Source organism: Dunckerocampus dactyliophorus, chromosome 13, assembly GCF_027744805.1.
Source record: "Dunckerocampus dactyliophorus isolate RoL2022-P2 chromosome 13, RoL_Ddac_1.1, whole genome shotgun sequence".
NCBI lineage: Eukaryota > Metazoa > Chordata > Actinopteri > Syngnathiformes > Syngnathidae > Dunckerocampus > Dunckerocampus dactyliophorus.
In genome coordinates, this window is record NC_072831.1 from 15572707 (window position 1) to 15595819 (window position 23113).

Here is a 23113-nt window from a genome sequence, read left to right on the forward strand (position 1 = left end):
AAAACTAAAATAATGCTCTTTGGATATAGCAGAAAGGATACGTACGATCAAATACAAATAGACGGAGTGGATATTGAAAGAGTGAAAGAAAATACATTTCTGGGAATCATAATAGATGAAAAAATGAGATGGAAATCTCATATCAGAAATATACAACAAAAGGTGGCGAGAAATACTGAAATATTGAATAAAGCAAAATTTGTTCTTGATCAAAAATCACAACACACTCTTTACTGTTCTTTGGTGTTAGAATATCTAACTTATTGTGTGGAGATATGGGGTAATAACTATAAAAGCAATCTTCACTCACTCGATGTACTGCAAAAAAGATGGGTGAGGATAATCCATAATGCCGCGTATAGAGAACATACAAACCCTTTATTTTTAAAATATATATTAAATATTACATATTATTATATTACATATTAAAATTTGCTGATTTAGTACATTTTCAAACTGCTAAAATAATGCATACAATTAACAACAACTTGTTACCCAAAAACGTCATATAGTATTTCCTAAAAGAGAGGAGAGGAAATGCGAGAACAACGCTGAAGACCCACAGCATTTCAGTATGCGGAATGAAATTATGGAACGGATTGAGCAAGGAACTCAAACAATGTACCGAGATGAACGAATTAAAAAAACAACACAAGCAGTTGATATAAGGCAGACGAGTCTTGATTATTATACTTATTGTTCTGTCATGCTTGTTTTTATTTTTTATTACTTATTTACTATTACACTGATTATTATATGGAATAATATTCCATGGAATGCAGAAAGTGAATAAGATGTACTGAACAAGATGTGGAACGGATGGGGGGTAGGATTAAATAAGCTTTGCTTCTTCCTACTCCTTTTGGACATGTGGAACTGACAAATGATTTATGAGACGTATTCCATTGTAACCTTCCATTGTAAAATTTAACCAAACCAAACCAAAAAGTATAAAAAATGACTGGAGGATGCCTCGTGGGATACACTGTCTGTATCATCAACCGTGTACTTCTACTTTCTTAATGCTTCCATCATCTACATTGGACTTTCTGGTCTTCTTTTGCAGGATCTATCTGGCTCGATAGATGACCTCCCCACAGGGACCGAGGCTGGTCTGGGATCAGCCGTCAGCAGCAGTAGTAGCCAAGGGGAGCAAGCAGGGGCCAGCACCCAAAGACAGTCTCCTTTCTCTCCGCACGCCTCCCCACACCTTCACAGTCACCGAAGCGGACCTTCTCCCTCACCTGTGGGTTCACCTGCAGGCTCCACGCAGTCCCAGCAGTCACGATCAGGTTCTGGGCCCATCTCGCCTGCCAGTGGACCCCCTGCAGGTGCCAACACACCAGGTAGTGCTGCCCTCAAATGCACTAAATGCACTCACACACTGGATTATATAGTAAAATCCAAAATACGTAAGGTTTGCTGGAATTTCTAAATTGTCCATAGGTGTGAATGTGAGAGTGAATGGTCGTTTATCTATATGTGCCCTGCAATGTACTGGCACCCAAAGTCAGCTGGGATAGGCTCCAGCTTACCTGTGTGACCGTGAGAACAAGAGGTATAGAAAATAGATGGATATTTAAGTGCTTGAACTAAAATAAGACACAACAAAACAGCATATTACATCACGTTCAGCCGTGATGCCAATGAAAATATGCAAAATGACATAAAAGCTTAAAAGGAAGCGGCTTCACCAGGAAACACCAGCTACAGTAAAACATCACAGAATGGGGCGTGGCCATGTGTTTCATGTCTGTTGTAAAATGTTATTTGACATCTTTCTGACAACACTAGTAGCAACCCATCACTCCTGAAAGGAAAGAGCAGGTATCATACGCTTATTTTTTCCTGACCTTTCCATTTTAATTCTCTCTTAAAACAAAAGCTACATTTCATTTATGCATGTAGGCCTGTTTTTAAAGGATTTTAAAAAGGTCATGAAGAAAGCTGATGCATGAAGTATGCAGTCGACTAGTTTTCATAAATACAATCTTGCCAATATTTTGCATGCAGCATGTTTGGAACCAAACGTGTTCCAAAGCCTTTCGGATTTGTCTGAGTATATAAACAAAAGGATCGATTTTTGTTCATTTTTTTGTTCACTTTTGCACACTGCAAAATCACATCAGTGCATCAATCACATTAATCTAGCATCAATCTTCTCCTCCATAGCAGAAACTGACTCACATTATGATAATATTATGGCAACTCCGTTCATTTTCATCACATTGTTTTTGACCTTCAATAGTGAGGGTTTGCTAAGACTTTGATCCTCTCCAAATCCATCTTCATATAGAAGTGGATCACAGCACTACCTTTTTAATGTGTGGACAATATTTCCACTTCTCTTTAAAGTAATTGATTCTGGCCTGCATTTAGAAACAGCATTTTTTGGTCTTTTAGTCTTACCAGGTCTTTAAGGTCTACCTCTCAATCACTTTCGGTCGTCCTACAGTCTCGACTCAAACAACAAAAATATCCCTCATTGCTTTTTGCAGTCAAGACTCCAGACTGACCTCCCAAGTCACCACCTGAAGTAAAAGCGTTCAACAAGTTACGGAATCTATGCAACATTTTAATTATTCTATGGGAAGTTAAGCTGAGGAATTTTGGAAATGTGGAACACATCTGGACATTGAGCACTTTCAAGGGAAATATTGTGGCTGGGAATAAACAGGAAATGTTTACAGACTATTATATACAAGCATGATAAGCCATTATTGATTTTTTTACTTTTTACGAATTTAATACAATACATCCCCGCACATTTGTGATTCGGTATTCACGGCCCTGCAAATTTGCAGATTTATGATTAAAAGAAAATTCAAAAATTTTTCCCGTCAGAAAATAGGCCGTTTTTTTTCACAGACACACCTCATTTACCATATAATTCATAAATATATGTGATAATATAGGTAAAATGTATGCTATACATGTACCGCTTAGAAAGCCAACAATTTTTGTTGATGTCGTTATGCTCCACTGATAATGGATTTTTATCAAGTATTGAGATTTCGGACTTTTGGTAGTCCCAAAATGCACCGTGTTTGGCTACAATGTGACACCAATTCCATCTGTTAGGTACCTTTACATTTTATACTTTAAATGTGTTTAATAAGTGTGTGAGGCATATTCAGGGCTTAAAGCTGGATAGTATCGCGGGGGAACAATGGCAATTGAAAAGAGAAGGACAGTTTTCTGGAGCTGAAATGATGTGATCTGAAATCGGTAGAGAACGTAACTGTCAAACAAGCAGGAGGTGTTTGGTGGGAGGCAGAGCAAGCAAGCCGTGTGTCAAAAATACATTATTATTATTTTCAGTTTGCTCATATTCACCAATTTCCTGAAATTATGCAAACCGAGTCTCAAACATTTCTCATTCCTTTCATTTCAAATCCTGAACACACCTTTGTTGTTTAGCGTGCAGCAAAGGATTCTACGACTGCTGGAGGTTTACACGTCTTTGTTGCGTGAGCATCGTTTTTTACGTGAGCATCGTTTTTTACCGTTGAAAAGTGCCATTTAAAGAACTGTTTAGATACATGTGACAGAAAACTGGCGTACAGGAACATTTACATGATTAAATAGCACGCTGGGAATATAAGATATAAGTGTGGCTTTGTTTTGCCTCTGACTGACATGACTGGCGGATGTGATGTGTGCACGTGCACGGCATTCCCGCCTGGCCTCCCTCGTCATCCGGCCACCTCTCTGCCCCGCCGAGCAGTTGAGTAATGTATCAGCGTGTCTCAGAGCTGCCAGTCATCCTGACGAGGCGGGGCAAAATGTCGTGAGTGAGTTCCTGATGTCAGGCCTCCTCCTCCCCTTCCTCTTCCTCCTTACCAGAGTGATTGACGTTAATGAAAAGTGGGACAGTAGTTCTCTTGCCAAGAATCGCGCCAAGAATCCAGAATGAGACTGCAAAGATGGGGAGTGAAACTGATTGTTGGGACATGATTAATAAGCAAATATTTCAAAATATTCCCTGTGCCAAATAAATTGTGATAAAGTGTGTAGCAGTGCATTTGGCATGTCTTAGCGGCTGTACTACAATCACTTTGAATTAGAGCAATGGGCTTCCAGCCTGGGAGAGACGCACGGGAGAACTAATGTGGTTAGCACATATCTGATTACTAAAGCCTCCACTTTCGAACTCTTTATCACAACTTAAGACACTTTCATTAATGTGCTTGTTTGAGTTGGTGCAAGTCAGCAGCACTGTGTGTGTGTGTGTGTGTGTGTGTGTGTGTGCGTGTGTGTGTGTGTGTGTGCGTGTGCTTCCGTGTTCATTATTCAGTTTTATGAACAACAATGTCCACTAAATCAACAAAACATTAATAAGAGACTTAATTAGTGAGAAAACAAATTGTTGCAAGCTGCAGTACCGACTGAGCTTCAGTCAAGAAAAAAGTCATAACAACATATCATGTGGCTGTGTTTCATTTCGCTTTATTAATGTGGCTGCCATATAAGTGGTATCACTTGCTCTGTTTTGATGGATTAAGGCTCCAGGATGAATTTACACGCGATGATTTCGTTATTTTGACAGTTTTTGATGTACTAGACTCCATTGTGGCCATGTGTAAACGCCATCTCGTCATATCATCTTTGTGTTGTTTGTTAATTACACTCAAACTCTAAAATACAGTAATGTTGTAGGCAGTTAATGTAAAGGTAATGTAAATGCGAAGTGGAATGCATCAGTACTTGGGAAATGTGGTGATACACTAGTAGGACAAAATGATTAAGGCATATAATCAATGGTTGGAGGAGCTTGGTGTGGATGAACACTGAGTGATTGTGATGTTATGCTGTATTTACATTATTATGCAATACAAATCTAAACTTGTTGATATAGTGCATGCCAATATTGTGCCCTCAACATTATGCCACCACCTCCATACTTTACTGCATGCTCCCTGAATGATAGGTTCTGCGCCTGGGGGGGCGCGGTGAACTGTCCGGGGGAGCGTGAAACGCAATCAATCAATCAATCAATCAAAGTTTATTTATATAGCGCTTTACAATAGCCCACAGGCTCCCAAAGTGCTTTACAATAAAACAATACATAAGAACACAGAACATAAACAAAAAGTAAACACAAAATAAAAACTCTATAAGAAAATGCAGGGAGGACTTTCAAAATTAGTGCAGACCTGCCAACATACAGTACATGAATTTGTCGTACTCAGCATGCAATTTGACTCTTGAATACACCTGTATGCTTCACTGCTCTCTATTTAGTTGCATTTGGCTGGTTTCAGTTTTGAGTTCAGTCTATACAGTACAGATAGATAAATAGACATTATCAGTTTCTCTATAGTATTTCAAATCAAGGGGCGACGCAAAAACATGTCTGTCCTCCAGTGGGGGCATGACAGAAATAATTCAGAACCACTGCTATAGTGCAACCTCTCAAGTGAAACACCCTTTAGAATTGTACCAATATTTGGGAGAAATAGCCCTCAAACAGCAGTGAAAAAAAGGAAGTAGGACTCTTCACCATACACATTGTGTACTTTACTTGTGACATTCACTTGTTTTCACACTTACTGTAAGTGACAATTAATAATGTGAAAAAAGGCCAAATGAAGGACACATCGAATTACTTTCTTGTCACAAATTTGTCGTTAAAATGAAGACAGAGTGTACTGTGAGTGGCTTAACTTATATTTACACTTACACTATACACCAGGGGTAGGGAACCTATGGCTCGGGAGCCAGATGTGGCTCTTTAGATGACTGCATCTGGCTCTCAGACATTTCTTAACACCATAAAATGTGTTTTATTTTAATTTGTTTTCCTGACATTTTAAAGTAAAACATGACAGAAATCAGTGTTAAAAATAACATTTAAAATATGCATTCTAATGCATTTTAATCCATTTGATTTTGTAGCGCAATGCCAGCTGTCCTTCCCATTTTCCAGTGTCAGACACCAAAACTTGATTATTGGGGTCGTCCCTCCTTTAATCCTTCAGCTAGCTAATTGTGCAGAGACAACCCTTTTGACGAAAAATGGAAAGAAAGATACGGAGTAGCGCGCAAAACCATGCAGCAGCAGAAGTTGCATTAATGGTAAAAAGTAATGTATTTATTATTGGTTAGCTTCAATATAACATTTTTATAAAAAGAATAAATTCAGAGACTTATTAAATTCTAAAATTGTTGGTCTTCCTTAAATATACACACATTTGGTTGTATTCGGTGTTGAAAAATGATATGGCTCTCACGGAAATACATTTTTAAATATGTGGCTTTCATGGCTCTCTTTGCCAAAAAGGTTCCCGACCCCTGCTATACACTATACTTACTTACTTACTATACTTACACTATATTTACACTTGTATGACACACTTGTAATATTAAAAGGTTACTTAAATGACACCTACAGTTAACAAAGGTTATAAGATGGCAACCCATTCATGGGATATTGTTATGTCCATTATTGTCTATGGGGAAAATAGATTTAACCCCTTAGGCGCCAGAGTTTTGACGTTACTATTTCCAAAGGTTGTAGCTTGAAAATGGTTAGAGATAAAGGCATGCTGTAAATTAGAAAAATCATCAGTATGACCCAAAGTTGGTGATGGGAGAAAATGTACTCATCTGATTTGCATATTATGACATCACCAGGCTCAGAATTTGTCAGATCCATATCTCCATGATACCGGCTCATGAAAATGTGTGATCCACTTGTGATACTCTTCCTCATCTCTCAAGCAAACCCAGCCATCATCATCGTCATTTACAGTGGGATCTTGAACACTACTGCTGCCTGCACTGGCAAGATTGCTGCTATTAATATTTTAATATTATATATTTTATTATATTAATATGCATCCATCCATTTTCTCTGCCGCCTATAATATTAATAGGTAGCTAGATACTTGATATCAATCTATCTATTATGCCTTTGAATTGAATATTCTCATTGATCCAGGTCGTTGTATTCTCAGGTCATATCTATCTATTAGCAGTGTTTTTTGCCGAGGAATCTCCCGCAGATGGTATCACATATGCTGCTATTTCCACGTTTTGTTTTTTTTAACATTCCCGCTACCCCCCTCACTATTAGCAGTGTTTTGACAACCCACCACATCCCCTCCTGCCAGCCCGAACACGGTTTAGCAAAGCATCGCCTCAAAGTCTATCAACTTAGAAACTTAGAAATGCATAGAAACGCCCACAAACGTTGCTCAGATTGAAGTTACAGATGTCCGCCATCTCCTGGTGTAAAGTATTAACTACACGAGGCACCATATTTCCACTCTATCATGTCGGACATGCAGGTTCATGCAGGTGACGTTAATGTGATCATCAGTGTTTTGTGTCATTACGTATGCCTAGTGGCCAGAATCCTACATATAACTTGTATTTTTTGACTAATAATGGGCCATAGTCAACCACGAAACAGCGGATGAGGGTGAGGGAGCAACACTCGAACCGCAATGTAGCGTGGGATGACTGTCTTTCAGAATATTCTAATCTGGTCCTCTCAACCTCATCCACGATAATGCCTTTATAGCTGCAAACCATTACTACATTGTCAGGCATCTATATGGTCACTGCTGCTATTAAAGCCTTGTTTATTGCAGGCAATATTATGGTTATTTAAATCATATTGTACTGTGTTAGGATTGTGAAAGAGTTAGTCGTTAGTGGTGATTGAATTTAGTACCAGAGACCGATGGCATTATTGGCTGGCGGAATTTCTGGTATGAATGTAATATTCTTTAGTCAAAACATTTTCTATGAATATCTATGGCTGCAGTGTTATTTTCCCAAGCATTTCAGCAGCACTGTAATGTTGTCATGCCGTCCCAGCGCACTGATGTGACACGTCACACGGCTGAGCTCTCACAGGATGACACAAGCCTTGGTAGAGGTCAGAGAGGAGCAATTTCATTATGTCATCTTTTCACCTGGCTGTCAAACGCGTACACCCTATATATTTGGAGGGATAACACAGAAGCTCGGCAGGGCATACAAAGCAGCACACATGGTTGCACGTACAAATCACTTAGAAATACCCACTTTCTAGGATGTGACTGTGATAGAGCCACAGTCAGAGGTGCGGGAGTGGGAGGCTGACATATGGCCAGCCTACCATACACCTGTACACATGCACAAATCTATCACGGCATGCCTGTAATTCCCTCTTCTTGCCTTCTTCTCCCTTTCCTAGTCTCTCCATGAGGAAAATCCAATACTTTGGAATATTATCTAGCCTTGCCTTGCTCTCCTGGAGTCAAAACGACACACACTGGGCCAAATTGATTTTCCTGTTGCACTAGATTTGTGAATTTGTGAATCGAGCAGAAAACCGAGCAGAAATCACATTGCACAACCTCTTACTCACAAAAACAAGCTCTCCTTCGCCACCGCACAAGCACCTTCATCACTGAAAGCGGTTGAGTGTCCTCTGAATAATTTTCTCCTTCCATGAGACTTTGGGGATAATGCAAGAAGATATGTGTCTTTTGGCCACATAACTGTAAAGTGGAATCGAGCACCAGAGCTAAAGCTGGGGGCTGATATGGAGGAGATGGATGCTGTTTTAGTGCTTGAGAGGAATCAAATTGTGGAACACAAAATGCTGAAAAAGTTTGCATCCCCCATTTAAAGTTGTTTTAATAGCAGCAGACACTCCATCAATCAAAAAGCTTGTTTTGTATATGTTGAGAGCGCTGCGATATTCTCAGATGAAATGGTGTTGATGTCGTGTGGAGTGTGTGTAAGGGCTGGTTTTTGACAAGCTGACAACCTGCCGGTATTGAATCACTTCAACCAAAAATGAGTTGAAGTTGTATGCATTACATGGCTGAAGCTGTTACCTAAGGTCACAGATCAAACTTCACATATACGGAGCACAAATACCGTAAATTCCCGTGTATAAGCCACACCCACTAAATTTAGAGCAAAAACAGATTTATACATATATAAGCCGCACCGGTGTATAAACCACACGTGTCCATGTCATAAAATGGCATACTGTGGTGCACATGAGTCCGTGAGGACAGGGCAGCTCTTTATTTGACAGTAGCCAATCATGAGCTACAGTATGTCAACTCACTACGAGCTTGTCAAGCCATTGGAAATTGCAGGAGGTCATTACTCAATATAACAGTCTGACTCATGGTGTCATCATACAAACAACACTAAACTCATCACACAGCAACTCAACTCTCAAAAGGTATACCTAATAAATATAAACATGTACCAATAAGAGTTTGAAATAAAAAAAACATTTTAAAGTTGTTTTTTTTGTTTGAGCAAAGCATTTCATTGGAGGACAAGCAGCATAGAAAATGGATTGATGGTGCTACGATGCTGCCTCTGTCCACCAGAGTTAGCCAGAGAAGCCCAAAGCTCAGAGGGAGGCTGACATCATTGCAGCGCCCCAATAAATGCATTGCTCAGACGCAATGCATAATGGGAAAACTTTAAGTTTTTTTTTTTTATTAAACTCATATTGGTCCATGTTTGTGTATTTGTCCTTTGCCCTTCTTTTTGTAAAGCCCTTTGAATTACCTTGTGTATGAATTGTGCTCTATAAACAAACTTGCCTTGCCTTGTCAGGCATACCTTTTAGTGTTAATTTGCTGTGTGATGAGTTTAGTGTTCTTTGTAAGATGACACAGTGAGTCATTTTACAAAGTTAGATAAATTCATAAATCATGCTATTTTGTAGTTGAATACGGCCTATTATTGGTCAAAAAAATATACATATTTAAGAAAATTGTACGTATATTTTGCCTAAATGAAGCATTTTCAAGCATAAAAATGGCTGAATGAACTAAAATACAAATATAAGCCATTAAGAAGACGATTCAAATTGTGACTGTAGTATTCTTCATGTGTCGAAAGTAATTATTTGGCGAGACAAGCACCAGACTTGATCGCCGGAACAACAGGCTTTAATTCCATGTTTAAATTATCTCACAACAGGCACAACAATAATAACATAATGCAAATAATTATCACAATCATGTTAATAACATGGGCTACTGTTGAGGCCATAACCCACGACAAGCTGGAACTCTGAAACCCCGATGTCACTTCCTGTCTGCCACCCATTCTGCTCACCTGATAGTACCAGAACACATTTACTGCGACACATACAAGCATGTGCTTTATTTATGTCTTAAATGGCTTATTTTCTCTGATTATATCTACTATGTTGGATAATATGAATGTAAAGATGGTTATATGGGTGTTATTTCATGTCTGGAAGACTCTAATAATGTTTACAAAAAAGCGTAGAAGATCATAACCAGGTTTTCTATGCCATAACTATGAAAATATTTCATTACAGAGGTCACTGTATATGTAAAAAGTGGACAATAGTGCTTCTTGGAGCCACACACTGCCAGAGACAACAAACACAGCTCATTAGCATTAAAGCTACAGACATACAGGCTTACTAAAAGTACTTTTAAACTGTCTAAATTCCAGGATTGTTTATCTTGTGCTTCGTTGGGCTTCCATGGTTATAGAGAAGAATGGAGGACAGTGAGGGCATGCTCGGAGGAACATGGCACACAGTGGCATACAAGGCCGGTTTAGGCAGTTGGTTAGCTCAAGGCTCTTTATTAGAAAATTTCATCCCTCTTGTTTTCCATTGCCTCTTATCCTTTGTATCATCTCTCAATCTAGGCTATGATTTGGTGTAGGGGAATTCATTTGTATTTGTGCAATCTGTGCTTACATGAGAACAACAGATGTAAAAATAGCTTTGTGGTGATGTTAGGTATTTTCCACACTGAGGTCAAAGATCAATCACAGATGCTTGGAAGGGATCCCGGTGCAGGGTTCAAATGAGAGCTGCATGCTTTAGGGTGGCCATTGTTGATAATGTTGTCAGTAAATGACTTCCTCCAGCACAGAGAGAAACTCATTTGCAAGCGGCAAAATATCAGAGTGGAAAACACGCCATGGGAATGCTCATTCCAAACTTATTTTTCCTCCGTTAGGGGTGCATGTTATTACAAGAAGGCTGTGGGAGAGAGAGTAGGGGGATGAATTTTGATGCAGTGTGAAGGGAGCGGAACCAGGCTGCTATTTTTTTCCTCGTCACACCACTCCCAAAGAGGCTGTATGGGAACACTGCCTGTGGCTCTCCCTGTCCCTCTCTCGGCCTCGTATTACTTTCATCATGCTCACTCTCTCTTATTTTGCCTCTTGTGTCTCACTTTCCCTCGTATCCACCCCCGACCTCCCTTCTGTGTGTCTCTACTGCTGTCTTCGCCTAGAGCGTTGCTGTGGTGGAGGCCTCCCACCGAGGAACCAGGCCCATTTTTCCATCCCCGTTCTTGCCTCTGTTCCCTCTCCTCTGTGTTCCTCTGTACTGCTCCTCCAGCTCTCTTTTCCCTCTTCTGTCCTTTGGTTTTATCTTCTTCCTCCCATCCCTTTCTGCACATTAAACCTCTACCCACTCTCGAAATCTTTCCCTTCTCCCACATGCCTCTGCCTCTCCTCCATGATGTGAGAACAGCAAAATGTCCTCCCCGCTGGCAACTAATTCACACAGCACAAACAAAACAAACATAAGAATAAAAACAAGACCATGTGAGCCGTTTAAAGAAATTCTATTCTGACTCTGTCCAAGTGGAATATTCAAATTGGAGCACAGTGTTCAATTATTTTGCTCTCCCCAACATCTACATCTCGCTCGCTCCTCTGCATCCTGCTCGCTGCATTTTTAGCTTAAGCTGCACTTTTGTTTTACTTACACTTGCTACTCAGCGCTGAAAGTAATGAGGATCTCTGGAGAGTGAGAGCGCTTGTTTTGTGAGCCACTGCAGGCCTGCACTTGTCCCCTGCAGGGGTAGTTAAACTGGCGTCAGCCCCTGGCTTGCAGAGGCATTGGCTTGCACCCATTGCGAGCTAAACCACCATTACTGGAACCTCTTGTTTATTTTCCTCTCTCTATATAAAGTCAGGAAGGAGATATTACCTTGTTGTGTGTGTGTGTGTGTGTGTGTGTGTGTGTGTGTGTGCATTTACAACCTAAGGGTTGTATTAGGAGACAGTGCTGAAGCAGCACTTTCTCTTTATTTGAGCTCACTGTTGTACCCTCACTTTGGAAAAATAGCCCCCTCTGTTCCAAGGGGACTGTGTCTATCACTGGCCACAAAAAGAGGAACACCTGTATTTTTGAGGTAGATCAGATCCAACTGCTGTATCAAACATTTTATAAACAGCTCACAGTATGTTACGGTGCAGTTCTAGGTGACTGCATACTACAATCACAATAATAAACAATTTGTTGAAGAAATACCACTCTGTTGATTGCACTTGAAAATATAATACAGTGGATCCCCACACGTTAGCGATTCATTATTCACGGCCCTGCAAACGTTTAAAAAAATATCAAAATGTTGTATTAAAGGACTAGCGTATGAAAAGCCGATATTTAGATTTATTTATTTATATATACATGTATGTGTGTGTGTATATATATATGTGTGTGTGTGTGTGTGTGTGTGTGTGTGTGTGTGTGTGTGTGTGTGTGTGTGTTTTTTTCTCAAAAAATGGGCATTTCTTTCTGCAGAAAACACATCTTCTTCAGTGTAAGTCGGGAATCCTTTATTACTACAGTGGAACGTTGGTTCGTGTCATTAATGCATTCCAGAACTCAAATGATGTTTTTCCTATAATGTTAATCCAATTAATCCCTTTCACAGCACCAAAAATGTTCAAAAAACTCAAAAAAAAAAAAAAAAAAGACACGATGCGGTAGCAAGACACCACACGGACACCACCTTTCTGTTTTGCCATGAGTTATTTCTTGAATTTAGTCGTGGTTCTTACACAATACTGTAACCCAAATCAGGCCAAAGAAAGTTGCAAGTGCCAGCATTTTGATAAAAAGATGAGAATAGAATTCAAGAAATAAACAAGAACGGGACAAAACCGGAAGCTGGTGTCCTTGTGGTGTCTCCCTGCCGCATTGTGTCTTTGGAAACGGTCACGTCTTCAATGACGGTAAAAGTAACCAAATGCTCATTTATTCCATTCATTTGTCATTAAATGTATTTAGAATTATGTTACCATTTTTGAGTCAATCACTAATAACATCATAGACGGGCGATGTAGCTGACTTCCGGTTCCAGCTGCAATTTTGTTAGCAAGCTATGCTAATAAGGACTTTTGTGATAAAAATACATTAAGAACACAGTTGGACTCACGCATTGTATTAATAACACGACAAGATGTCCATATTGCGCGCTAACCAGGAAATGTATGCAAACTGAAGCAAAATTTGGGCGTCAATTTTATACGGTAACTAAAAAACACGCTAAGCGAGGGTGGACGCTAACCGAGGTTCTACTGTACCTTATAATACAGATAAAATGTACAGTATACTGTACATGTACCAGTGTGAGAAAGCCCACAATTTGTACATGTTCGTGTCTTAATGCTTCACTGATAATGTTTTCTTGTCTAGTATTGAGATTTCACACTTTGTTCGGCAATCCTTGAACACACCATAGTTGTGTGCTGTGACCTGGCTACAACTTGAGTCACAGTCCATCTGTTCATTGATCTTTTTACATTATCATTCATTAGCGGTAAGTCCAATACATTTTATACTTTACGTTTAATAAGTGTATCAGACATATTTAGGACCGAAACCTGGTCACGAGTGAACAATGGCGTTGGAGAACAATGGAGAGAATTTGAGGGTTGTGGAGAGAATGTAATCATTACAACAGTCATTGCAAATAGACATATTGATCTGAAATAAGAAAGACTAGCTTGTCAATGTCAAGCTAGGAGCTAGCCCATATAAATTGCTTGTAGTCCTCGACGGTAACCCCTGCAAAAATCGTCAATCTGCAGTGTTTGTTAAGGTACTTAACAAACCAGTGCCGGTCCCAGGCCCAGAGAATTGGGAGGGTTGCGTCAGGAAGTAAAACTAAGCCAAAAAATGAATGCGAGTGACTGGCTATGGTGACCCTTTATTGCATCCTCCTTATGTACAGTATGCATTTGTTCTGTACTTATACTTTTATGTATTGTTATCTGCAATGAATAGGGTCTTGTCATTGACTGTACACCTCACTTTCCTTTATCTGCATTATACGGTCTCACCCAGTCTCTCACAAGACACGTTGACACGCACGCACACACACGCACACACACACCGTTACTACAAAACTTAATATAATATTAGCCGAGCCCTGAAACAAAACAGAAATATGGCCACAAGTCCTCCCCCTCAGCTTTGAACTTAACAAGCTTTTGCGTTTGAAACCCTGATGAAAAAAGCTTCAAAGACCCCATTCCCTCTCTTCAAAAGGAGACTCCGGCTTGCCTTGACAGTACTTGCGGAAGAGGAATTTCAAATGTGTTTTTGGTTTTTAGCGAGGAGCATTATCTCCCCAAAATAAATGCAATGAACTCCCATTGCTTTCGGCCCCATTCCCTTGTATCGTGGAAAATTGTGGAAAATGGTTGTGCTGGCTAAGTGCCTTTTTATACAGAGCAAATTACAGTTATTTGACTCCTCAGTGAAATACCAAATAGTTTCCTCATTTTAATCCTCCTGCTCACAATTGGCCTTCAACATGCATCATGCATCGTCCTGTCTCTCTGTCAGACATCATCAACACATTAGGATGATGTGTTCTTTGTAATAAAAACCATAGGTTCCATACTTGTCAGTAGCATTGTGTCAACTGAACTGTTATTCACTTTCAAGTCACTGTCATAATTGCAACACTATAATGCAAAAGTGCAGTAGTTACCGACAAAGAAGGCAAGCGAATGAATGGACAGAATTTTCTTGTGTTGTTACAGTAAGCCCTCGTTTATCATGGTTAATTGGTTCCAGAGCTGACCGTGATAAGTGAATTTCCGCCAAGTAGGATTCCTTATTTATAAATCAAATATATTCACAGCTCGAGCATTGAAAACCTTTCCAATCTTCTAAACCCTGCTTTTAACATAATTATAGCCCTCTAAACGAGAAATAGCACCCCTATAGTCACCTTTACAATTGTATTACCCAATGTCGTAGACATAATAAGAGAAATAAGCCATTTAAAACACAAATAGGACTCATGCTTGTGTGTGTTGCTGTGAATGTGTTCCAGTGCTAGAGGAGCTGAGTGGGGTGCGGACAGGAAGTGATGTCGGGGATTCAGGTTTGAGTTGTAGCTTGTCTTGAGTTGCAGCAGCAACAGTAGCCCTTGTTTTTATTAGGGATTTTTATTATGGATTATTGTGCCTGTTGTGAGATAATTCAAACCTGCAATAAAAGCCTGTTGTTCCGGCGATCAAGTCTGGTGTGTGTGTGTCTGTGTGTGTTATGTTTTAACAGGTGGGGCAATCACTTTTTCACACAGGGCCGTGTAGATTTTTTTAACTTAATTTAATTTAAAAACTGCATTTTGTGTTCAGCTGTGTTGTCATGGACTAGCATTTAAAATTGTTTAATAATCTGAAACATTTAAGTGTGACAAACAAAAAAAAACAAGAAATCAGGAAGGGGGCTAACACATTTCACACCACTCTAACTAATATATGCCTTCAACGTCATGTTGTGAACACAGCAGGAGACGTTGCTGAAATAAGCTATTTGGGGACAGACTTGGTTCAGCTCTTTCGGCTTTACTTGCTTGTCCACTCCGAAATAGTACAGCAAACTGCAAAAAACACGCCAAGGGTTCCTATGCAAGCATGAATAAGTTTGACATTTGATTTTAGAAATGTTTAGCTGACCAGGTACTACAAATACCGTAGTACCTTGTAGTAATTGGTAGTACCTGCTTTAACCAATGTAAACACGTCAATAACAAGTAGAGCCACGCTAAGCCGAGTAAGTGCTAATTATGAGCTTGAATACACACTGATAATGATAAGGGTTGATTGAATACACACTCATGCATTGAAGCAAACACACAAAGGCCGTAATATTCCAGCGCCATCATTCAAGCGTGTATGCAGTACATGCAAAGCCACATAGTTTGATGGTAAATACATACACAGACATACGGGGTCTTGTTCAACATGCACAGTTGCATGGTGCAGCGAGTCTCCTACAAATGGGTAAACACAAAGCACACACACACACACACACACACACACACTTACATGCAAAGCCCAGAAGACGACCTGCATGGCAGAAGCATTTCCATACAGATTATTATTATTTTTTGTGTATACAGGGAGTGATATACTGCTGACATTTAGCTCTCTCGCTTCTCTCTCGGCAGCACATGGTGAAGAACTGCGCGTCAGAGATTCAGTGTATGAATTATTAATGGTACAGATTAAGCGTGCCAGGACTCACTGTGGAGCCTGTTTGTTTTATTTAAGCATAATTATTTAATGGCATTTTGGGTGAGGATAGGAGGAGGGGAGCGAGGGAGAGGAGGTTGTCAGGGAGAGATAGGCTTTGTTTGGACACTAATTGGTAGTGAAATAATTACGAAGTGCTGGAAGCTTAACTGGAGTAACAGGGAGGGGCTGTGGCTTTGTCAAATGTATACTACTCCTCTCTTATCTGTTTTCTTTTCCCCATTGAGGCTTTCTGTTGCTGGGTTTTTCTTCCCTTTTCTGTCTTTGTCATCTCACTTAATTCCTCTCACATAGATGCAAAGGCCTCATATGTTGCTGCTTCTGTCTCAGACGACACATTGCATGATTGTGTGGTACCTTCACAGTGGCACACACACACATACAACACAATCTGCTGCCACCATCAGTCTGTCAGCCAAGCAAACAAGCCTTGACAGCAAAGCTGATGCCTGGCATGCCTCTCTGCGCGCACACACGCACACACACATACGCACACATTTCATCGGGTCAAATTTCGTTGTTTCACAGTTCAGTAAACGTCTATCTCATCTGCTAAAACAAACCAATGTTGTAGTTTAATCTGCAGGACTATATCGTTATTTTGTGCATTCAGATTATTGTCAAATGATTTGTGTAATAGCCCATCAGAACCAACTAGCTCCAGCCTGCCGTTGTGTGTAGCTGAATGAATCACAGCATTAGTTGCAGACGGGTTACAAACACATCATGCAAACAGAGCATTGTATTGTAAGTTTAGCAAAGTTGTGCTATACATGAACATGTTTTTGCTTTGTCCACGTATATCATATGTCGCCACTTGCGTGCCCTAATGCTAAAAGTCATTTGGATTGCACATGCTTGTTACAATGTGTCAGTTTGCAGGTACGTCAGTGGTGTTCGGATTAGACTGTTCAGATGGATTGATGACATTTTTAGAATGAAAACTGCTGATTATATTGCAAGTTAGAAATGTGTGGGACAGTTTTATCTGCAAGGACAGGGTAAGTCTTTAATGTGCTCGTGTCACAATAACAAAATGAAAGTACTGACTTAATAAAGTGTTTTGCTCATACTGCTGTCATCCGCCAGTAAACAACTATAAAATACGAGTGAAATGAAGTTGTGATTATCATAGCCCCCCCCCCCTCGGCGAGTTTTCTGAATCACCGTCATCTTGGCTGTGACGTCACGTCGAGAGACAAAACACAACCTTGGACGTGCAGCAAAGCGAAGAAGGAGAAATAGTCACGACAATAACACAATACGAGCATTCCCTGATATTGAGTTGTGATGGGTACGATATCGCATTAACGCATTAACAGGTATGTTGTTTGACTGGCACTGATTGACAACTACAGCTCCATGCAGACTGCAAGGTGCAGGACGAATGAGCTGTTTAGTTAGCCTTGAAATTTGAAAACTCTTATATTGTTCTAAGATTTGTAGACTTGCAAGATACAAGACGAGTGACAGCGATTTCTGTTTAGCTAGCAATGCTGAAGGTCGCCAGTATCCACCATCTAAATGAAAGTGTTCCCATTATATGTTTTTATTTGTGTGAAACTTTAATCAATTTAATTATTTCAACTGTTTTCTTGTAATATATGACTTTATTATTATCATGTTATTTTTATTCTCATTGATTTCAACTTTATTCTCATAATTCTTTGAGTATGTTTTCTGAGTATGTTTATCAGTGTGACCCTAATAGTCCTTCATAGTATTGTGCAGTACTGTACTGTGTAATACCCTCAAACAAGCACGTTAGTAATCGATATGAGGCCACAATAAGGATTACTGTGGTGTGTTCATGAAATCTGTCATCCATTTTAAGATTACACTCTTAAAGAAAGTAACACTACACAATGCTAGCTGTGATCATGACCTCAAAAGTGCCGTTCAACTAAGTGTTCCCGCATGTTCCTGCAGTGCTGTAGTTGTGTTTCACAGCAAACTTGTGATGAAATATTTTCATCCTAAACATGTCGAGGCACGACGCTAATGTCTCCAGTGTTATCTAAGGGTTGCTTCAACGATAGCACACGGATGTTTTCCCTTCCCTCCTTCCACATGTTGACAGACTAACTAATCGAATATTCTCCCTTTGAAGCGGTGCCGCTGGATCCACTCATGTGTGAGGCAGGGGTCTGTGTGCGCGTGTGTGTGACATTTTTGGCACATATCCAATGCCTTTGTGCTCTTACTGTGTTTCCTTGTCGACTTGTGAGTGTTTATTTACATGTGTTTGTGCAATTACTTTTATTACTTTCACGTGTGCGAGTGCCTGTGGTTGTGTAGGCAGCCTGGCAGAATGAAATGTTGTTTATGCAGTTTTATGCAAAGCAATTATGTTGACTTAATTGGCTTTGTTTATGTTGATAGTGTGCCACCTCCAGTCATGACTTTCTATATACAGTTTTTATCATTATTAAAGCCCTATAGGCATGAAATAACACCCCTATAGTCGCCTATTATCGTTTACACCACATTGCGCAGGCAATGGGATCACTGCAGGGCCATAAGAGATGGCCGCCGCTCATAGTATATAGCAAGCTACCATGCTAACTAGTTAGCCTCCAATTTATTTGTTTTTAACTTAAGCAAGTGTTTTAAACAGAGTGGGGAGGAAGGACAAAGTAAGAAGCCAAAAATGTACCACTTCCACGCAGAAGGAGAACTTTTTTTCACTCTATCATGTGGGACACATGCCATAACTAACTATATTCAGTGTGAAGGTAATGTAATCTATGTCTCATCAATGTAACATTCCTGATGCCTAATGACCAGAATGCTACATATGCCTTGTATTCCTTGTATTTCAATTAGGGATGCTCCAATCAGGGTTTTATGCTGCCGATACCAATCATCCATGAGTGAAATAGGACGATACCAATACTGATCACCAAGGTTTTTTCTTGTGAGAGCTACCTTTACAAAATGAAAATGGCCAAGAGCTACTCATTTTTGCAACATTTATTTTCAAAGATCATTTCAACCCAAACAAAGCGAATATGCTTGTTTTACCAGAATAGTAACAAAATGCTGGTGTCCACAACTCACATTTCTTTCGAGTCTTCTCACATTATCAACAAAAAACCTGAATGAAAAGCAGGCTTGAAGGCGCCTCGTGCGGTCATGGGGGGCTCATGTTGGTGACCCTTGGGCTACTGTATATAATATGAAAGGGGAACCATAACATTTAGACAAAAACATATTTGACGTACTTTTTCTAAATCGCTGGTGAAACTTAGAGGAATCAGGCACCTTTAAGGAGAATTTGGATGCGAGATCAGCTTGATTACGCTCCAGGAGGACCCCCATGCACCCCACCACTTTTCGGGCCATCGTCTTATGGGTGCCGCACACTGGAGGCGACGGGCAGCTGCTCATTGGTCGATCAATGAAACTCCCGCTAATTCGTCCTTGTCTGGGCGACAGCAATGAAAACTTGAATATTGTTGAACTTTCACACGAGGTGACACACGATAATCGCCGTATCACGCAGGTTTAGTTGAAAATGAATGGAGTAGAGGCGATGTTGCCTCCTGTGTGTGGCGCCCATTACTCACCACACCCTGCCAAATGCTCGCCCCCCAAATGCCGCACAATGCGCTACCCCGGCGAGACATTTTCCGTGGCGTGTTTTGCAGGGTGCAAAACTTGTGAAGAGAAAGTGGGCGGGAGACGGTCACTATAGCCTGGATGCTGCAATGGGGGCGGATGTGATCAGCATTGTAAAGCAAGTTTCGGCTTTTTCACGGAAATCGGCCGATAATGATCGCTAATTTCAACATTTTTTTTTTTAATTGCCTTTTTTTTTTTAAAGAAAATGTGATAGAGCAAGGGTGCAATATTCAAAGCACGATGTAGTGAGGAACGACTACATTCATTTGTAATTACTACATAGAGATTAACAGAGTCAGAATTTGGTTCGGTCCTGCATGCTTTTGAGTTCTAACAGTGTTTTCTTTTTACCTTATCAATAGCCAGTTAAGTTTGGACGGACAAAAACTGTTGTAAGGTCGGAATCCAAAGATAAAAGGTTACGTTTGCCAGTCTCTCTCCTTGCTGTGGGCCAAATCAATCCACTATGGTCCCTGTCTGCCATTGTCCTAATCAGACTCTCAACTTCTTATTGGATTTCAATGGAACCAGCGCAGGCCAAAGACACGCACAAGCACATAATCAATGATCCTCAAATGGCTCTGCTTTCCTACAGGGGATTGTTGCCATGTTTTAATGCTTACACAAAGAGGTAGAACAGGGTCAGAAGACTTGACATGTCCTCTGGAAGTACATTAACTGATAGTGAATACACACAATGAGTGCTTTAACACTCAGTCACACAGCAAAAGAAGACAAATCTTTTCTTTTTTTTTTTAAATCTCTTTTTTTAAATCTTCCTACAGGCCCCACCTTGACCCCACAGAGCTCTGGGAACGGACCGGATGGATCTCACCCACCGATCACGCGTTCACCTATGGCTCAGGAGCGAGGTATGGACAGCACTAAATGCGTGCATGCATGTGATGATAGTATTTGTTAGATTTTGAGTAAAAAAGATGCATCTTCTACACTCTTGACTCATAGATAGCAAATCAGGCTTTATTTATTTCAAATCCACTGAGGGAAACAATGACGAGATAAAAACGTGCTGACGATTTTCAACAAAGACATAATCATGGGTCTACAGTCATCCCTCGTCACTTTGTGGTTTGAATGTCGCTGATTCGCTTTATCAACATTTTTCCAAAATATATTAATTAATTTTATGCTGTTTTGTGGTTGAGTACGGCTCAACTCAAAATCAAACTCAAGTCTGAACTTATCTCTACTATATTGCGTAATACGAGTGTAAAGGTTCTCTAGGGGTGTTATTTCATGTCTAGAGGGCTCTAAAAATGTAAAAAAAAAAAAAAAAAAAACTTTATGTAGAAGGTCATAAACAGGTTTTCTATGCTCTAACTATGAACATATTACATTTATAAAGAAGGACTCCTACTTTGCGGAAATTCACTTACCATGGTCGGGTCTGGAACCAATTAACTCATTCAATCCCAGCCATTATTCAAAAGACAACCCCTTCAGTACCCGCCATTTTAGACGACTTTGACAGATTTTCAAGGCACACAGAATATTGTGTTCTGTGGCTATATAAACATGGAACCTATACCAAAAAGAAAGATTTGACTCTCGTCTTGCATCAGAAAAAAAAGTTTTTTTTTCTACCTTTTACGGTTCATTAATCAGCAGCAGAACAGCTTTTTGTGAAAAGGTACATTTCAAGCATAACTGTCACTTTGACACAGATTTTCTGCTTTTGTGACAGCTCAAATATCTAAACAACTGTACCACAACATAAACAACACATAAAAGGGTTGTTTTACATCAAAATAACAATTTAGTTACAAATATAACACCATGAACTATTTACATTTTCCACATTTGGAACTAAACTGTGTGAGCACGCCTGTGCGTGTGTGTGTGTGTGTATGTGTGTGTGTGTATGCGTTAAAATTTCCCTACAATGCGTAACCTTCTGCAAGCTACACTCCTCCATGCGCTTCCACTTCCTCCTTGCTGTCGAGTGTGTTAGTGCATGTAAATGATCCATGCCGAGCTCGTATCAAATGCACTTCTGCCACCTTGTGGCCGTTTTTATGGCTTAAAACTGCAGTGACAGTGACATCTTTTACTGTGCAGTTGCATCATCACCTCCTTTTGCCTGTTGCGCAAAAAAAAAGATGTATAAATACGTCTTATGTCTTAAAAGATGTCTTTGGGATCGGGCGTTTGGTTTTATAAAAACATATAAATAGGTCTTTGCTATTGAATGAGTTAACAGCAATGAATGAGGGATTTCTGTGCTGCATTCTTGCTTTTCTTTGTTTTGAGAACACCAGAAAAAAATTGAGTGGCCTGTTCGAAGGAAAATTTAGTAGAGTTTCATGCAAAATGTATTTTGTAATGGCTAGAAAAAAATTTCCACCAACTGCCTTATCGCTTTGAAAATATGGCATCAATTTTGTAGAAATTCATTTTTTAAATAAAGTATAATATTTTGTGATTAGAAGACAACATATCATGATTATGATATTTTAATAGTATTTGTCATTTTTGCAACAAAGCAAAACAACATATAGTGTTGTTAGTGCAGTATGTTATTGGCCAAATGGGTCTACTCAATAGTTTTAAGGCTACTTGAAAACATTTTTTAAAATACCCTAAAAGTCTCAAACTTTTTCAGACACAATATGCTATTATTTTAAGTAGTATTTTATAGTACAACTAGTAATACAGTTCCGAAATGTTCATACGGTTTACAACTCTACTGTTCATGTTAGTGGGGAATCAACTAAAAAACAGTGTATCTATTGTTTGCAAAAATATAGAAATGTCAACGCAAATGTCAAGTGTTTTTTTTTTTTTTACTTAAAAACTATTTTTTACTAAAAAATATTGATTAGGAAGACGTTCTTGTTGTTCGTAACGTCAGCATCTGTAAAAGCAGTCCTATTCATCACTGAAAATGATAACACAAAAACTATGCTAGGAGACAGACAGTGAGCGGGAGCAGATTAGGTTACTTCCCAACAAGATTGAAATCAAGTAGGATCTAAAGCCTTTAAACCCAGAGCTCACCCCATTCCAGTCTTAGAAAACAGTGCTGTTTAAAAGTGTTTTGGTGCTTTTTTTCCTGAAGAATTACGCCCCCCCCCCCAAACACACACTCTCTCTCTCTCTCTCTCTCTCTCTCTCTCTCACCCATGCACACCCACTTTGCTCGAGTGCTTGGTTTGCC

At 39.7% G+C, this 23113-nt stretch overlaps 1 protein-coding gene across 5 annotated transcripts in view; it reads left to right on the top strand.

Moving 5' to 3' along the window:
* The window catches only part of arid1b (AT rich interactive domain 1B (SWI1-like)), a 263934-nt gene that overhangs the window by 169673 nt on the left and 71148 nt on the right, over window positions 1–23113 (top strand). For all 5 annotated transcript variants that reach the window (XR_008573456.1, XR_008573455.1, XR_008573454.1 and 2 more), the window contains 2 exons: window positions 1067–1346; window positions 20721–20807. Coding sequence is in view for 1 of the 5 variants with exons in the window: in XM_054796793.1 (XP_054652768.1) it covers window positions 1067–1346; window positions 20721–20807 (367 nt within the window). In the remaining 4 variants the exon portion in view is untranslated. The remainder of the gene's footprint in view (window positions 1–1066; window positions 1347–20720; window positions 20808–23113) is intronic.